General features: G+C 40.2%; 1 protein-coding gene across 1 annotated transcript in view; it reads left to right on the forward strand.

Annotated features, from left to right (window-relative positions):
• The window catches only part of LOC139742943 (ankyrin repeat, SAM and basic leucine zipper domain-containing protein 1-like), a 76,543-nt gene that overhangs the window by 19,145 nt on the left and 38,577 nt on the right, over nt 1-18,821 (forward strand). Inside the window, exons 3-4 of the mRNA XM_071653451.1 lie at nt 7,273-7,401; nt 12,171-12,282. Coding sequence (XP_071509552.1) covers nt 7,273-7,401; nt 12,171-12,282 — 241 coding nt within the window. The remainder of the gene's footprint in view (nt 1-7,272; nt 7,402-12,170; nt 12,283-18,821) is intronic.

Consider the following 18,821-nt stretch of genomic DNA (forward strand, 5'->3'; position numbering starts at 1 on the left):
TGTGCACAAAGCAATAAGTGATATCCACCTGTTGAGGGAACATCCTGGAATTCTCTCACAGCTTATTTTTCGTGGAAAACCCAATCTGTGAGTCACGATTCTCCCTTGGCACTGGATGTCTCATTAAAGGGAAACCAATCCATATTGAAGTTCACTTTAACTATTTAAATGACATTATTGGAGCATTTAACGCATAAACTGCTGAGGTGCATTCCGTACCTTTTTGATCATATCAGTTGTTGTTGGTGGTGGTTGTTTTTTTTTCACTTGAAATATGTCACGGGCAATTTTTGTAGTTATGTAGAAAAATGAGTTATATCATGAAAGTTAATTTTTACAGCTTCAAATAATGTATGGTAAGATATGCGTTTTTGCACAAAGTACCAAAGCAAAATTATTATATGGGGGTGACACAGATATTGCAGATTTATATCTTAGCAGTGAAGAGAGATAAATACCTAGAAATTTCTGCAGTGGTTTTATAAAATAATAACAAAAATAGGTAGACAATTTGGAAAACTTGACAGGTATTAACTAATTGGAAAAATCATATTTTTTTTTTCAAAATCATGGTATTTTTCAATATGAAATTTTATGTTTGGCAGGAAAATATTGTTAATATTTGAAATTCATCAAAAGGAAATATTGTTAGTATTTAAAATTCTCATTCTATCTTCTTCAATATGGCATAAAAACTACAAGTATGATTTACTGTATTTGAATAGTAATTTCCAAAAATTTGAGTGGCCCAAAACTAGAAATGTTTGAAATACCCTTAAAGATTCATAGATTAAGCATCCAAGAATGTCTCAGAATTAGACAAAGAAGAAGTGTATACACGTAAGTATTAATGATTAAACATTAAATGAGGGCATGATGCCAGCAGGTTCTCAGTTGACCTGCACACAATTGAAATCAACATGAAGAAAAGTTATATACCCCCTGCTGAGTTGGTATTGAAAAAACAAACAAACAAAAAAGCTTGTTTTCATCTGGCATGTCCTCCTGGTGTCCTCCTGAGGTCCTCCTTAGACAGGGGGACTCTAAACAGGGTATAAGAGGTACCAGTCAAAATGTTAAGGTGCAAAGTTTGCCCAGGAATTTGCCATTGAATCTTATTTATATTAGCACTTCAAGGCATTATCTACCATTTGCAGGTGAAACAAAACCCAGCTTTAGTGCTATTGTTGAATATACGAAAAGTGAACAATACGTTATAAAATTGTTTCTGGATTAAACCATCTACAGTTATGGTTTAGCGAGAAGAATATTGATATCTCCTTATAAATGTTTTAGGTTTTATTGTTAATTGTTTTTTTTTGTTGTTGTTATTTTAAAATTTTTATATGGTAGGATGTTTTGTGCATCACTGACCTACACATACGCATCAAATATGATAACTCGAACATTTTCTAAAATCACTGCTCCCAATGGTAAACTGTACCTTTAATTCAACTCATATATTAAAAAGTGCCTGGGTTACTGTAAAACCAAAAACATGTGCAGCATGACACTTTCGCGAATTGGAGCCAGTGACCGTTTTTTTTTTTTTTTTTCGGGGGAGGGGGCGTGAAACTTTTGCGAATTGCCGACCATGGAAAAATTGCAAGTACATTGTACATGTGTAGACTAATGATATGGGGATTTGCTGAACACACACTTCTGGATGATATAAAAGACAACAAAACTGAATATGAACTGCTAAACATGCATCTATAGTAAAAACAGGTGTGTGTAGATAAAAGCTTTAATGAATTTTAGCTCCTTGCAAAGTCACCAGAGTTTTAAATGCACATGAAAATTTGTGGTTTTACAGTATGCAGCACAAGAGCTACTGTAATACCCATGCTTTTCTCCAGTTTGTATCTGTCTAGTCTATCTTATTTTTGTAGCTCAAGTGGTAGGTTTTCCTTACACAGGATATATGCTCTCCCAGAAAAGTTGATAACATTATTATACAATACAAAGCATCTCCACTGACTAGATGAATTGAAATGAAAGTACCTCGCGGTTTTTTTTTTACGATTGTATTGAATAGAGAAAAGTGATTAGTAGCTCACCAGATTTCAGTTTGGATATAAACATGCTTCTCTGGTTACAAGTAGTTTCCCCATACTCTCTGATAGGTTTATGGGACATAACAACTGTCCACTTGCAGTTTTGCTCCAGAGTAGTGAGTTTTGTATAACTATAAACTTCCCTGTAGGTGTTTTTTTGTGTGTGTGTTTTGTAAGATTTTGACTTTGAACTGATTCAAAGTGATCGTGCTATACAAAAAGAGATGCATGCTGAAAATGTACAATTTTCACACTTTTTTCACATTGGTTTTTTTTTCACATTGATGGGTAAAACTCTCTTCACTGTTTTCGCTTTCTCGCTTAATAGTAAAAGAGAACTTGACTTGCCTCTTTCAGAAGGCAAGAGAATGATATTACCCGTAATCTACCTCAGCAACAAATCAAAGAATTTTGTTAGAATTATCTTTATATTTTCTTTATATCACTCTACGCATACATCACAAACTGTAGTACCCTTAGTCTTCTCATTCAACAAAGGCAGCACTAAAGCTTTAAAAATTCCTAACTTTTATTTAAATGGATTGTCCGATTTTCCGATTTTCACACTTAACCCATCCACGTACGGGCCTCTGTGTAATCTGTAATATCGTGCCTGCCTAGTAAGTTGGCCATGAACTTGGGCGCGATCTTCCCTACGGCGCGATCTACACGCGAAGAGCATTCATACGTCATTGAAAAAACTGCCTGTGTCATTCCCACTAGGCAGGAGGGATGATGCGTGTACACTTGTGCTAATATGCACTTAGTTGACTCAATACAGCACTAGTTTATGTGAATTTTATGAAAAGAAATAATAAATTGTGCAGGAATTATGAAAAAATATTGTTTCTGTGTATTTCATTGATAAATCCTCTTCATTTCAAGCCATCTGTAATCACATCTTACCCACTTGTGAATCGACGTGTCCATAATGTCCTCGAGCCCCCCCCCCCCCCCCCCCCCCCCCCCCCCGATAGCTCTGGAACATTCCATTCAATGACGGGGTTTTTATTTTGCAACGTTATCTAATAACTCTCATGTAAGCAAGTTCTTGCTATGGCTAATCTATTTTGTAATGTATCATAATCTATCTATGCTGAGATAGCCTAATTCAAATTTGCAGAGACATAGAAAAAGATTTGTTTTACAATCGTGATACGTTCAACTACTCATTTACCCTGTGCTGAAATCCGCATGTCTGCTCCACACATGTTATCGCTATCGCTCAAACTTCGATCGCGATGGCTTGTGTGTGTACAGGTACACAGTGCTAGTGTGACGTGTGTGGAGAAGCATGGGGCTGAAAAAACACGGATCTCCTACCACGTGGTGTAGTGAAAAACAAATCGGACGTTCGAAGTCGTACATTCAAGAGCTAAAACAGACAAAAAGCGAATTCAAAGTCCACTGAAAAGGTCTTGACATTGTAATGTATGTTCCAAAATCATGTCTGGCTTAGTTTTGAGAGAATTTTCTACACGCACGAGATCAGGAATGAGATCGGTGAACTGGCTAACAACGTGTGTACTGTGAACATGTGACTGGCTTGTGCACATGGCCTAGCTAGGTGATCGTGAGAGTGCGGCAAGAACGCTAGGAATGCACCCGAGATGCTGTGTGTTGCAAATTCTTGGGGTGAAATTAGACTTCCTTGTTCAGCCCGTCTAGTATCTATATTTTTTTAAATAATTCTAATTCTTCATAAAATCACGATAAAAAGACTTCATATATTCATTTTATATTTTAGAAGCGTAATATGAAATATTTGGGGGTTTTTTCAGTCCAAGAAAAAAAAATTGTTTGAATAAAAAAATAATAATAAATAGTCGTTCTTGACTCAAGTCTAATTTCCTGCGCCTTCTTGCAGTTACCCCGCAGTTGCCCATGGATACGATGCATAAATAATCAGCTGTTTACTGAGTCGTGTACCACCCTACTGTTCTTGTTCAAATTGAGAGGATTGTTATTTTATCGGCGGCACTTAGTTTTATAACCTCATCCAATAAAAAGACAAATTCAAACATCAAATGGTGTGACAGTTTTTGTCAGAATTCCCTATCAATTTCACCTTGTTGCCAGGATAGTTTTCAGATTTCACTTGCTTCATTATCGAAGCTGTTTGACATTTGAAAGAACTGCTCCATAAGAAATCACCTTTCATTTGTTATTTATTTTCACAAACAAGTATTTCGGTCACTTGAATATTTCTTATTATTATTTCAATGTCATGATATTTCATGATGGTTATGTATTCTGTCTTTACATGGCAAGATGGGATTTTTTTTTCCATCCAGGGTCAAAGAAGAAAGTGACAGGAAGGAAAACAAAAGGATAGGGAGGAAATGAAAAGGATACAATGACACATCTGATCAGCAGGCTCTTTTTTATTACAATGGTGAATGCAGTACATCAGAATTTAAGTACAGTTCTAAATAATTTATCAGTTGAAAAATGAGCAAAGAAAATGGATTTCATCGAGTTCTAAATGAAAACTAAATTAGCATCGCCATTATGATTTAGATCTAGAACCTAACCGCAGCAGCGACCCCATACGGACAAATACGTACCGTAAAGGTTACTGTGTTACAGCGCCCCGCGACGGGGTTAACGCCACGTTAGACATTAGTTGTACACAAAAATGAAACGGAGGTGAAAAACTAGTAATGAATACACGAAGATCATCAACGATGGCATATTACCGTAGAAAAAAATACACAGAACATCTTGCACCCAAAAAAAAATCGAGGTAAAAAACTACGATGAGAAAAACTAGGGTGAAAACACGATGCTTGGAAGACGAACGATGAAGACACTACGGCAAAATGCTTACACGGAAAACAAACGAGTGAGTACCACACAAACTACGATGTTTTCGCACATACGTAGATAAGCTACATCGTGTTCAATCAAAAAACTCAACAAACACTAGGACAAAAACTCACCTCTAAATTGTTGCAAACGAGATAATCACTTAGAAAAAATGAACAAAACACTCTCAGAAGTACGATTGTACTCTGAGAATGAAAGATATAGAATGATACGAAAGCAAAAGAGAGAAAAGAGAGAGAGAAATGGACGGGAAACCTAGAGAAGGTACCCACACTCACTAACGTAAATGAAATTCAACACACACACCCCCGTGCCCCATCCCAGCATAGCAGTACACGTACACACACAAGGAGATATCGTCAAGCACTCTATGAGGAGATCGATATCACGATACCGCGCGTAAGAAATCACTGCAGTTGCTGGGGCAACAAAGATACATGCGCGCTGTAAACATGAATATTGATTAGTTTCTCAGCAGGCTCGAACCCCTGGCAGATGTTTTGGCCAATAAGAGACATTCTAAAATATGTTTCTTTGCATAAATTATTTTTCTGAGTCCCAGTAAGGATCTCTGTGATTGGCTAAAATTATTCTACAGCTCCTAGCCAAGCCTGAGGTCCTAGGACGCCCTCTTTTGGTCATAAATAATAAAAACCACGTTTTTTGTGGGAGGTGACGGGGATGGGTTAATGTGATCTGCTAGTATTGCTGCATTCACTTAATCCATGCGTACAAGATGAAGTTATCCTTTGAAGGCTACAGATTAAAGTGACTTGATGCTACCTTTGTGCCACATTAAGATTACTAGTACTACCCAAACTTACTCAACTTAGATGGGAAATTCCAGGCATAAACATGTGTGTGCCTGTAAATAAACCTCAATGCTACAATTTTGAATATCAAACAGTCATTATAATGAAATTGATATGGTACTTATTTAAGTGCATCATCATAATGCTGTTTACCAAGGGGATCAGGGGATCGGAGGCTTGGCCTACCCCCCCCCCCCCCCCAATTTTTGCATAATACCTAGGAATAAAAAGGGGCTTACCACTTAATAGGCCCCTCCACTTTCTTCACCGCAGAAGTGGTACCAGAAAAACATTGAAGATTGCGGTTAAAGGTAGGGGATACCTTTTACAGACCTCCCAAAATGCAGCAAAACATTAAATATGAACCTCAGGGGACTTGCTTAGGCCACTGCTTAGAAATTTGGAAGTCAACAGTTATCTAAAATTTGAATAATGCACAAAGCTCAACTACTCAGTAGTTCTGTGTGTCAGCCACACTTAAGCCTTTTTGTTGCATTCTTCTGTATTTATTTTGTGATCTATAAACACAAATCTAAAAGTACAAGAACTGATGTAATAACATATAGAGTGTGTGGCAAGAATGTATATAGAAATGTTTGTAAGTGTTGATGAACTGTCTTCACAAAATATACATGATGGACAGACATGCAGTACATGGGTCTGCAAAGGTAGCCTAGTAATGTACTGGAATTTACGGTGAGCCCCGAAAACAATTCAATTCAAAATCTAACGGTCAAAAAAGTGTACTAAATGTTGCCTTCCACTTTCAATACTTTATGGGAGTTTCTAAAATGATACTCTCTTCAACATACCACTGTATTTATACAGCTCTTCATTTAAGGCGTGCAAATGGGATTCCCTACCTTTAAGGCTTTTTTTTGCTTGCTTGCTTGCTTGTCAGCTTTTGAAACCCAGAACTTGTGCCAGAAAAGTAAGTAAATTGGGCCTTATTTTTAAAATTATATTTTAGTTTATCTATTTTTCTTCTTCTTGGAAAGGCCCCCATGTTTGTTCGCTGTATAAACCCAGAATTGGCACTAGAAATATAAAGTGGGCCCCTCACTTGTAGAGTACAGAGTATACTGGTATCCCCCACCCCCTGATTAATCAGCATGGTTGGAGCATAGGGTCCATGGTTGGAGCTAGGGACTCGTACAACCAGTTATGTTTGATTAAAATTAATAGATTTACAATTCAGATCTTGAGATTTGTTGCACACATAAATGTATGTACACTTGTGTACATATATAGATTGGCAAGCCACCTATCGACATCGGCCAAACTGAGCATGCTTGCAAGAAAGCAGAAATCTGACCCGAATCAAGCAATTTGCAGTCTTGTCTTCAAGTGCACAAGATGACAGTTGTGTGCTAAGTTCCAAAATGACAACGTCAAGCAAACTGAGAGCTCAAGCAAGTGTGATAGAGATGATTTACACAGCTATGGTCATCTCTACCATGCACAAAGGTTACCGTGATAGTTTTACGCCTCTCTCTCCCACGTCTGCATGTGGTCTCCGCAGTAATGGAAATAGCTCTAACCTTTTGTATTGCCTCTTATTTCCCTTTTCACAGGCATGGCAGTTGACTGCATGCTGAAGGCAGGATGGACAGCCCTCATGTATGCGGCTAGCTGCGGCCAGCCCACAGTGGTACGCTACCTCCTGGAGAAAGGAGCTAACCCAAACTTCAACAGGGCATCCTGTGAGTATTATAATGATAATAATAATAATACATTTATGTAGCGCATTTTCCATAAACATACATGTTCAAATGCGCTTTACCAGTGGACTATTGATATTAACGAAACAAGTGGGTTTTTAGCTCACCTGAGCCAAAGGCTCAAGTGAGCTATTGCGATCGCCCTTCGTCCGGCGTCCGTCGTGCGTCGTGCGTCGTCCGTCGTCCGTCGTGCGTCGTGCGTCGTGCGTAAACTTTCTACATTTTCATCTTCTTCTTGAAAACCCCAAGACCGATTTTTTTCAAACTTGGCAGGTAGCATCCCTAGGGGGTTAGGAACTCAATTTGTTAAAATGGGCACCATGCCCCACCCAGGGGGCCCCCAGGGGGGCCCAAACCCCCCAAAATTAAGGAATCTGTAAAAATCTTCTTCTCTAGAACCAGAAGTGATAGAGCTAAGTTAATACTATGAGTTAGTACAATGATGACTGTAGTTTCAAGTTTGTTCATGGCAGAATCAGGGGTGCCCCCCTTGGGACCCAGGGGAGGGGGGTGGGGAAGGGTTCTAATGGGGCCTAAATTGTACATTTTCATCTTCTTCTTGAGAACCCCATGACCCATTTTCACCAAACTTGGCAGGTAGCATCCCTAGGGGGTTAGGAACTCAATTTGTTAAAATGGGCACCATGCCCCACCTAGGGGGCCCCCAGGGGGCCCAAACCCCCCAAAATTAAGGAATCCGCAAAAATCTTCTTCTCTAGAACCAGAAGTGATAGAGCTAAGTTAATACTATGAGTTAGTACATTGATGACTGTAGTTTCAAGTTTGTTCATGGCAGAATCAGGGGTGCCCCCCTTGGGACCCAGGGGAGGGGGTGAGGAGGGGTCCTAATGGGGCCTAAATTGTACATTTTTATCTTCTTCTTGAAAACCCCATGACCCATTTTCACCAAACTTGGCAGGTAGCATCCCTAGGGGGTTAGGATCTCAATTTGTTAAAATGGGCACCATGCCCAACCCAGGGGGCCCCCAGGGGTCCCAAACCCCCCAAATGAAGGAATCTTTATAAATCTTCTCTAGAATCAGAAGTTATAGAGCTGAGATAATATTATGAGTGAGTACATTAGTGACTGTAGTTTCAAGTTTGTTCATAGGAGATCCAGGGGTGCCCCTCTTGGGTAGGGGGGGGGGTGGTTGGAAGGGTCCAAATGGGGGCCTGAATTGTACATTTTCATCTTCTTCCTGAAAACCTCATGATGGATTTTTGTCAAACTTGGCAGGTAGCATCCCTAGGGGTCAGGATCTCAATTTATCAAAATGGGCACCATGCCCCACCCAGAGGGCCCCAGGGGGCCCCAATCCCCCCAAATTAAGGAATCTTAAAAAATTTGGGCCCTTATTGTACATTTTCATCTTCTACTTGAGAATGCCTGGTCAAATTTTAATTTAGATCAGTGACTGCGTGAAAGGTGAACTTGCGATACTCAGGTGAGCGCTAGACCCGCGGGTCTCTTGTTAGATGTTTTTTGAAGGTGACAAGAGATTGCTGGCTGCGGAGAGTTTTGGGTAGTTGCTTCCACAGTTTGGGAGCAGCAGATGAAAATGCTTTATAACCAAGTGTGGCCAGCATCTTGGAAGTTGGGTGATTCAGTGTGATACCTTGTGAGGAGCGGAGGGTGTATCGGGATGGGTGATGGATGGTTATGAGATCAGATAAGTAAGGAGGGGCAAGACCATGGATACATTTGAAAGTGAGTAGAAGTATCTTGTAGTGGATCCTGGACCTGATGGGAAGCCAGTTCAGTTGACACAGTGCATATCCATGGGGTTGGGGTTTGAATGTTCCAGGAAGGAAATATTGAACAGATCTTAGTGCCATTTGCTGTATGTGTAAAACAATTTGTTTGTATTTTGGTGTTGTTGTTTTTTTTTTGTTGTTGTTGTTGTTGTTGTTGTTGTTGTTTTTTTTTTTTTTGGGGGGGGGGGTGTTTTTTTTTTTAGCTTAATATCAATGATTATATACACTGCCCGAAAAAGATTGAGAGGGATAATTGGTGTTATGTGTCCAAGGTAGAATATATGGTAGAGTTCAAAGAAAAAGAAGCAAAAGTAAGTGTTTTCTGTTTAGGTGGGGAAGTTGAGTATAACAAAGAGGATCTATCTGTGAGGTCCACCTGTTTTTACTGTGGGTGTCACATCCTTGTTTATGAGGCAGATAACATAATGTAAGCATCCAGTTTCCTAAAATAAAATAAAGCCGAGTATTCCCTTCCTGAACTAATGTCAGGTCTGAATGGCAAAGGATTACCTTAAAAACAGAAACCAATAAACATGACTACAAATATGTGTCTGCATACCCTGTGTATTTGATTCAAAATACTGAAATGCAAATTATATTAAACTCACTTTAATAGTCCTTCATACACAAGTGTTGAATTTGTATGCCCATACATTTATGTTCCCTGTATAATACTGTCGATGCCTTCCACCATACCCTATACAGTATACATACACATGTGTAAGTGCCACATTATTACGAAAGTGTTATGCATAGTTTGACAAATAACTTCACATAAGTTGCTTGGATTACAACCTAACTTGGGTCATAGATGCGCTGGGGGTACCTTCATGTTATGGTGCCGTTGGAGGTCACAGGATAAGGTCAAAGGTCATTTGAGGTCATACGTTAAAACTGAAAGTTTACTTCCAAGACTCTCTTATCACATGTAACTCGACACATGTTGCTACAATGGCAATCAAACTTGGGTGATGGATGCACTTGGGGTACCTTCATGTTATGGTGCCGTAAGGGGTCACATGATAAGGTCAAAGGTCATTTGAGGTCATACGTTAAAGTTTACTTGCAAGACTCTCTTATCACACAGCACATGTTGCTACAATGGCAATCAGCACATGTTGCTACATTGGCAATCAGACTTGGGTGATGGTAGATGTCTCTTGGGAAGTTGAAGGTTACCTCAAGGTCAAAGGTCACAGACTGGGGTCAACAAACTTTTAGGGCCCAATGTTAAGTTTTTAGGGTGCATTTTGTTTATGGCTCATAACTTTTGATCCCTATGTCCGTTTGTGACGGTAGATGTCCCTTGGGGAGTTAAAGGTCATCACAAGGTCAGAGGTCACAGAAAGGGGTCAACAAATTTTTAGGGCCCAATGTTAAGTTTTTATGGCGCGTTTCAATTATGGCTCATTACTTTTGATCCCTTTGTCCGTTTGTGACCAAACTTGGATGGTAAATGTCTCTTGGGGTGTTGAAGGTCACCACAAGGTTAAAGGTCATAAGCAGGTCAATTAACTTCTGGTAGTTATAAAGAATATTAATTCCTTGTACGCGAATGGGCGAGACACAATTTGGCACTTGCCTTGTTTAAGTCATGCTGAGCCTGGTGCTTGGAAAAATGACTGTTAGAATTTCTAATTCTTCATGTAGTACTTAAAATTTCACTCAAACACAAGAGTTATTTTTTGTGTTATTTACATTTTTATACATGATGTCAGTCTGTATGCAAGTTGGGAAGACACTTTGTTGTTGTTGTTGATAGGTACGTATTATGTTCAAATACAACTGCTAAGCTGAAAACTTTAAAGTGGAAATTGTAGGGTGCAGTGTAGGTACAGGTACACATTTGACGTCCCATGGTCTGCGGAGGAAAGGGGAATGAAATTTTTGCTAGAACTGTATTTCCTGTATTCACTTCCAACTTCAGGAGCTGTTCTGAATTAAACCTGCTATCAAAACTTGGAGGATCATACTGGTTAGGGTTGGGAAGTCTGTTTCTAGTTAACTCTTGATGTGCAGCGCTCATGCTCTTGACTCATTTGATTGTAGGCCAAGTTTTCATCGCCAGCTCTCCAGTCCATAATGGTTAACAGATTGATAGAAACTTATTTTGGCGAGCAGCTAACTGCAGGTGGGATTATATGCAAGACAATGTCATTTTCTACAGACTTTGAGATGTACAATCTGTGCGAAGTAGCACTTAATCCAAATTATGCATATCAACATTGATCCATTCATGTATCGTATGCTGGGCAGGACATTCCTAAAAGTATTTCCTCCTTTGTTCAATACAGTATGGGGCTAGAGGCCCTTAATTTTTGCAAGCAAGTGTCCACTCATTTTACTCGCCCAAAGGACAATTTTGGTTGCCCCAAGCAAGCAGGCAATTGAGTTTGTGACACCTGTTTTAAGGTCCTCTTCAACACACAGAGAATTGATCGTAGTGCACCAAAGAGACAGTAATTCTAGAGCACCAATGTGTTGCAACTTCTTGAGGTATTGGTTTTAAGTGCACTTCTACACCATGTTCAAGACGGCCTTTACGGAGTAAATTCAAACAAACTGACCAGAAATAATGTATGATAAGCATTAAAAAGGAAAGTGAATTTGTGGCACTGTAATTTGGGCAAATAGGTGTTAACCATTGAATCCTCCAAATTTTGTGGAGATTCGTTTAAGAACATCTCCTAAAATTAGAAGTGAAGTAGGAAATATGAAACTTCTACCACTTCATAATATGTTAGTCTGATTTTACTCTATTCTTTAAGGCAAATTTGACCTTGGTATAGAATGAATGATACATAACCCGCATGTTTTCATTATCAAAGTGCAAAATTTAGCCAATACGAGGAGGGAGGGTAGATCTCTTACAATTGGTATCATCTTTATCCTTCCACCTATAAAAGCTTTGTAAGAGTAGCACAAGAGAGATTATTGGTATACCCTACAGTGTCGTTCTCACAGGCCTTTGCCGTTATTGTTTTTGTGTCTTGCAGTCATGTATAGCCCCCTCATGGCCGTGTGCTCAAGCAATCTCTCGGAGAACGCCATACTAGAGTGCCTGACGCTGCTCACTGACCACGGCGCCGATGTTAATACCCACGAGAAGTAAGTTTATCACCGAAGAAGGTGTGTGTTTCTATTGCAGTGTATGCCCCTTACAGATCATGCAGTAATCAGTGGATTTTTAAAGCAGCATGCACTTGCTGAATTCTTCTGTCAGAATTACATGTCTCTTGACTCCACAGTATTCTGCATGAAACACTGATGAAACACCAAGAAGTAAAAGTTGTCATGAGACTATGTTTGTAAGTTTCCATGTTTCAAGCACCGATGAATTTCTCTGTGCCATCTTATGGCAGGGCAAGCACCCTACCTTGCCAGTGATGAAGGAGAAGAATTAATACAACTACATATAGCTGTTTTTTTTTTTTGTTTTGTTTTTTTTTTTTTTTAAATTTGCATTCTGGTCTGAAGGGTAGAGAAGAAATGTGTCACCCATGTGATTTCACACTGAATTTAGTTCCCCCATTGAATCCTCAGGGGTGTACCAGGTATTGGTAACCATCAAAGTTGGTCTATCTGAAAGAGGCTAGTCTCTCATGGGACATGTGCACCAGGATCTTTGTGATGTGACATCTTTCTGATATGACTTGTACGAGTTGAAGACGAGGTTAGGAATCGATCACTCCAGTCTGGGTTCACACTGAATCCAAACCGCTGTGAGAAAAGGAATGGAAATCATTGGATGTCAGTGCATTGATGCGAGGCACGTCCCAACCATCTTTCCATTTGTGTAGGCCCTACATTATATTATGTGTGTGTGGCTATGGGCATGTGTGGATAAATGGATGGGTGTGAACACACCCTATACTTCAAAATTTGAAGTATCATACGTTACCTCCTATGGATAACCCCCCCCCCCCCCCCACCACCACCACCACCACCACCACTTGATCTTGACCGACAAATGGCTTTGATTTAATATACATGGCGTCACAGATTCAGAGGTGTGTTGAGAGACGTGTGAAGCACACCATGTCAAGTGATGGGATTGAACTAATGACCTTTTAACCTGAAGGCAAGGGCTCTACACACCTCCCTGACTACAACACCTGTTCAGAACAAGCTCTCCTGAACAAGTAAAGAAATGGGAGTCCTTGATATGTGTGGTTTTCCTTTTTAAACCCCCTTAAAAGCTGCCTATACGTGAAAAACAGAAAATTGATCTTAACCCGTTGAGGACTGTTTGATTTTTCTACAACACACATTTCTCATAGATGCTTGCCCAAGTATACTCGGGACTCGTCCTCAACGGATTAAGAGAAAAAAAAGGTGAAAATTTGCCAAGCTCTGCGCTTTTTAACCAGGAGGGACTGATGTCGTCTAAAAATATCTTAGCTATCGTGACACATGAAATTAAAAGGAAGTGCACCATCTTTCTTTGAATCACATCAAGACCAGAGTTTGTGGAAATGTGAGCATCAGTGACATGTTCTTTTATAACTTGCGGTGCGGTGGAAGTCGAGGGCACTTTCAATTTCCAGGCAGCTGGTCAGATTTCATGCCACATAGCGTTGGATCCTATTTCATCGTTTCTAATAACACACCATGCCCTTTGAAGTGAATGTGTTTGAATCCTGTTCTTTCCCTTTCTGTTTTCCTTTCTTTCTAACAAACCTGTAGGAATACACTTGTAGGCCCTATCTTATGGGGTGAATCCTCATACACTCATTTTTTACAGGGTCATGCCACCATATTTATGTTGCTTGTTTGTGTACAGTCTGTTTTCTGGAGTAGTGGTGTGCTATTTTTGTGTCATACATGTTTTGTTTTTCATTATAGGTCAATATGAAAGCTATCCATTCGTTTCTTCCTCTCTTTGTTTTTCTTTACATAATATGCTACACTTGCCCACACAATCTCAGACGACATACAATGTACATTGCACTTCCTCAGTTTTTGTTGTTACTTGTTGTGATCAAGGCTGTTTTCACACGTACCGAGAGTGCATAAATATGAATCACTATTTTGATATGGCATCTCTACAACCAAAATTCAAATGACGCACTTTAGCCGTGTGTATGCAAACTGGAATTGCAGAAGGTGATATGAATCCTAAACCCACTCTTAATTCAAATGATGGTCTAGAGGTGTTTTCCAATCACGATTCTCCAGGTTTACTTAAAGTGAAAACATAGTTTTGGTAAGGGTTTGAGAACCCATCTGGCACCATTTCATATTTGCTTGCAATATATCGAGAGAGTCTACAAAGAAACTTACCTGGCTGACACGATTTGCCGGGATGATGAGTTGTTTTGGAGTATTTTGAGAAAAATAATAAAAGTCAGAAAACCGACTTTTATTCCAGAAGGATCCAGACTAACTCGGTCTCAGGGAAAACTCGACCCTATTTCAGACAATTTACACGCAGTTCGTGATCGCCATATTCTACTGTATAATACCAAATGAGGCCTAACTGAACAGACAGGAAAGTGCGTGCTAATCCTGTGCAAAACAAATGGACAGCGTGCGGTCCTCATGCCTATACGCACATCACCTCAGTTGCTGAGACGCGCTGTCTTAGAAGTTTTTGTTGTTGTTTATCTAGCGTCTTTGATTGTTTTTAGAGATGCTTGATAGGCGCACACTGATTTTGCGTGCGCGCCAAAGAGGTTTTTTGATGCGCGGGTTGTAACAACTCGGACCATTACTGCGAGTAGCCAGAACGCGAAGCACTAGTTTATACAGGCCGCTTCCCTAGTACAACACTGTACAATCCAGAGGGACGACCAATACAACTCAGCCCGCCGTCAAAGCGAGGCCGAGTTATCCCCGAGTCCGAGTTTAGCCTGACCCCGTTCGGGTAAGTTCTGAGACTGGACCTTTTTGGTTAATATTTCGCATTTTCGTCGTTACCCATTGAATATCTTGTTATTACAGCGTTATTCCGCACATTTCCTAGGCATACGTTCACATTTGGGAGGGAAATTTGACAACTTTTGCAGGCGTACCAGAACTATGTTTTGGCTTTAATAAAGAAACAGTCATGTGTACGGATTGACCTCCATCTTGTGCTTTGGAGGGCAGAGCTTATAGTTACCTTTCAACCACTTCAGCAGAAAAAAGTGCGCTCCTGAAATGAATGCTCACGCTGCAGTCAAATTACACGCTAATTACTGCTCAACAGAGATTGATGGGAGCTCAAAAAGGAGCCACACCTTCTCAATCTCCTCGCTCTGAAAGTCAAAACAGCAGAATCCACAAAGCCTTCCTCGGCCATATGTATGGATGATAATTGTAATCGTCGTAAGTGTAATTGTAATTCAGGCCCTCAGCATTGCAATCATGTTTTTCGACCAGTGTGAAAATGGCCCATGAGTATATCACTTTCTATTCTTTGTACCACGCTTCAGAATCAGAATGACAGTTTTCTTCACTTTCCATTTGCTCTTGATATCAGTTCAGGCGGCATGTTCCTATTGCTTTCCTTTCTGGTCGTAAGTTCCAAATGAAGTCAATATGTGTCTTTCACTTTTGATCATGGTAATTTCATCTTGTACCTTAACTCTTTATGTGCCACGTTCGCACGTCCCACTCAGTGGGCGGCGTGCCAACTTCGCATATTCTGCTCAACAAACAAAGCCGCCAAAACCGATCGATAAATCGCTAATCTCGCGGTACAATCAAAGCATTTCTCGTGCTTTTGTTCCTCTCACATACGACTTGCACTCTATGAGGTGAATGACTATCAAGCGGTGTTCCCAACTAGATTTTGCATGTATACTTTAAGTTTCTGTCACTATTCTATGTGCAAAAGTCATTCCTTTACAGTAATGTAGCAGCTGGTAATTCAGAAGAAAAATTGAAAATAGAATTGTTATACATTGTATATGGAAGCAAAGTTTGGCATTCCTCTTTAACTTTGCTCACTATTATGTCCAGCTTAACAGAAATTTTGTATACAGATTGGAAAAACAGAATTCTTTCTCTAAGCATGACTATCTTCGTGTCTCAGAATAACGTGGCACACAGGGGGTTTCCACCATGGCACATGAAGAGTTAAGGGTAGAAGTTGAGGATAAAAGGGAAAAACAGATCAAACAAAAGTGTAATCCAATCTATAAAGGAAAAGTAGTAGCCATGAAAGTAGCAGTCATGATGGTAATGCAGTACTTTGCCCTGATCTTAATAGTACAGACAACGGCCATTATAATGGAGTCCTTAGGAATTGTTACATTGAAATTTCTTCATAGCAGAACAGTAAAGTATATACAAAGATGATGGTTTATGGACCCCAAGATTTCAATGAGCTGTAACAAGAACTTTGTTACAACCATGTCCATTATAACGTGAGTGCACTTGAGATGGAGTAGTACGAGTAGTTATAAAAGAATTATGATAGCAATAGTAGCAGTTGAAGTACAAATTTGTAGTAGTAGTAGTACAGTAGTAGTAGTAGTAGTAGTAGAAAAGGTACGTATGTGTTAGTATTACGTTTGTTGTAATGATAGTAGTATGTTGTAGCTGTCACGTTGTACAGTAGATAGTAGTAGTAGTACGTGGAAGCATTAACCCGTTGAGGATGGACTGATTTTGCTACAACGCACGTTTCCCATACACACTTGCACGGTACTCATCCTCAATTAATATAGAGAGGTCAAATATAACACGGTGATTATGCAGGTCCCTGTCTATTTTTTTTTCTTCGTTTGTGTATCCTGATGCAGGCCTCGAAATAGGATTTTGGAGGGGCAAGGCCATTTAGAAAAGGGCACTTTTTCCAAGAGGCCAGGGCACTTAAGTCAGTCAGAGGGGCACCAAAGCCACATTGGAAAGGGCATGTTTGGTGTTTATGAAGAAAGAAAGAAGAAAAACAAACCGAGAAAAACAAACAAACACACACACACACACACACACACAAAGTGCAACACACAACAAAAACCTCTTCCCTACAGCTGTAACACATTCCCGATCTCCGCGTTTCTATCAGGTGAAACGACATTTTTTAAAACGGGAATAAAACAACAGTACATATGTAGGTATTGATTGAAACTCGACACCCTTTCAGGCCAGCCAGGCCAGGCTGCCATGAAACTTCAAAGCACATTTCGACAGCTGGCTGGCAAAACCGCAAGGCAAAGGAATTTGCGCTCGCGTGTAGATTGCTATGATTAGTCTGTGACAGACAGTTCATGACCTCCAAGAATGCGCCAGTATGCGCGGTTTCTTCTGTTGATTGGTCTCTCTCTCTCTCCACCCCTCCCCATTCCCCAGTCTGGCACACCTTGGCATCGTGGGATTTTTCTTTTTTCTTGGTGAATTTGGAGTTCACTCTTTACTACTCTATCTGAATATGCGCTGCCTAGCTAGCTAGTACATGTACATACTCGCGGCCACTGCGCTGCGGAGGCAGTCGGGACGGTAAAAGCCGGTCGGGCGTACATGTACGTACACGTCGTCTCGTATCTCGGAAAGATACTTTTAGTTTGAATCAGATATATCGGGACGCGAGTGAACTGAAGGTATGATATTTGAGATCAGGAAAGTTGTTCAAGCTTATTAAAGAGACTTTGAGAAAGGGCATATCATACGTCATAAATAATAACTTTCATTCTAAAAGGGCAGCACGGCCCCAAGAAAAAGGGCACATTTTTTTTGGCCGTAACTTTGATCAAAAAACAAAAGGCATTGCGGCCAACGAGAGGGGCACCGACGGCCATGGCCGTCGGTGGCCGTCGGTTAATTCGAGGCCTGCTGATGTAATGAGAAACCTGATACAAGGCACTTGTCATGGCTTTTAGGTCCTCATTATAACAAGGTTCCCCTGTACTTTAGCATTCATAGTACCAGTTGTGTTTAGAACTAGTAGTGGTAATAGTAGTGCTAATGGTATCTGTAGTATGAGAAGTAGAAATAGTGGTTGTGGTGGTGGTAGTGTTAGTGGTGGCTGTTGCAGAAACTGTAAAATGGCAGTGTGTTTCAGGCCTGTACACTACTGCCATGAGTGTTTTGCTGTTGTAAACATTTTTCATGCCATCAAGCTCTTCACTCTGTTCTCGTGCATTGCTGCTTCATTGCGTGTCACAGGAAGTATCCATTGCAGACTTCTGGCAGAAAGAGCCAAGCTCCGATTCTCACATTGTATCAGAAGAGTCACGTTGGCGGCTGTTTGGAAGGAACAACATTTGAAGGCATGGGGGGGGGGGGGGTAGAAATGAGACTACAGTGAGGAGGGAAAGACCTGGGAATGAGCCTGTTAGTCACAAGCAATAATGGACCTTCAGTCTGTCATACTCAATTTTGACTTCCATTGCCTTGATTGATCGGGCCTTTCACACTTTCAGCAAAGTATAGTGATACTTTTCACAGTCTGTTGTAGCTCGGACATTTTAACGTTAATCCCCTTGGTATATAAATGACTGACTATATCTCTGTTACAGCCACAGTGTACAGTGCACTCCTGTTATAACGAACACGGTTATAACGAAATTCCGGTTTCAACGAAGTAAACATTAGGCCGCAAAATTATCCACTCTTTGTTCTGTATTGTTTGCTTGTTCAGTTATAACGAAATTTCGATACAGCGAAAGAAAATTGCGGGTCCGGAGGCTTTCGTTATAACAGGAGTCCACTGTAGTTGTATT

This window comes from Diadema antillarum, unplaced genomic scaffold, assembly GCF_040938485.1.
Source record: "Diadema antillarum isolate AM-2024a unplaced genomic scaffold, OU_Dant_1.0 seq00001039_RagTag, whole genome shotgun sequence".
NCBI lineage: Eukaryota > Metazoa > Echinodermata > Echinoidea > Diadematoida > Diadematidae > Diadema > Diadema antillarum.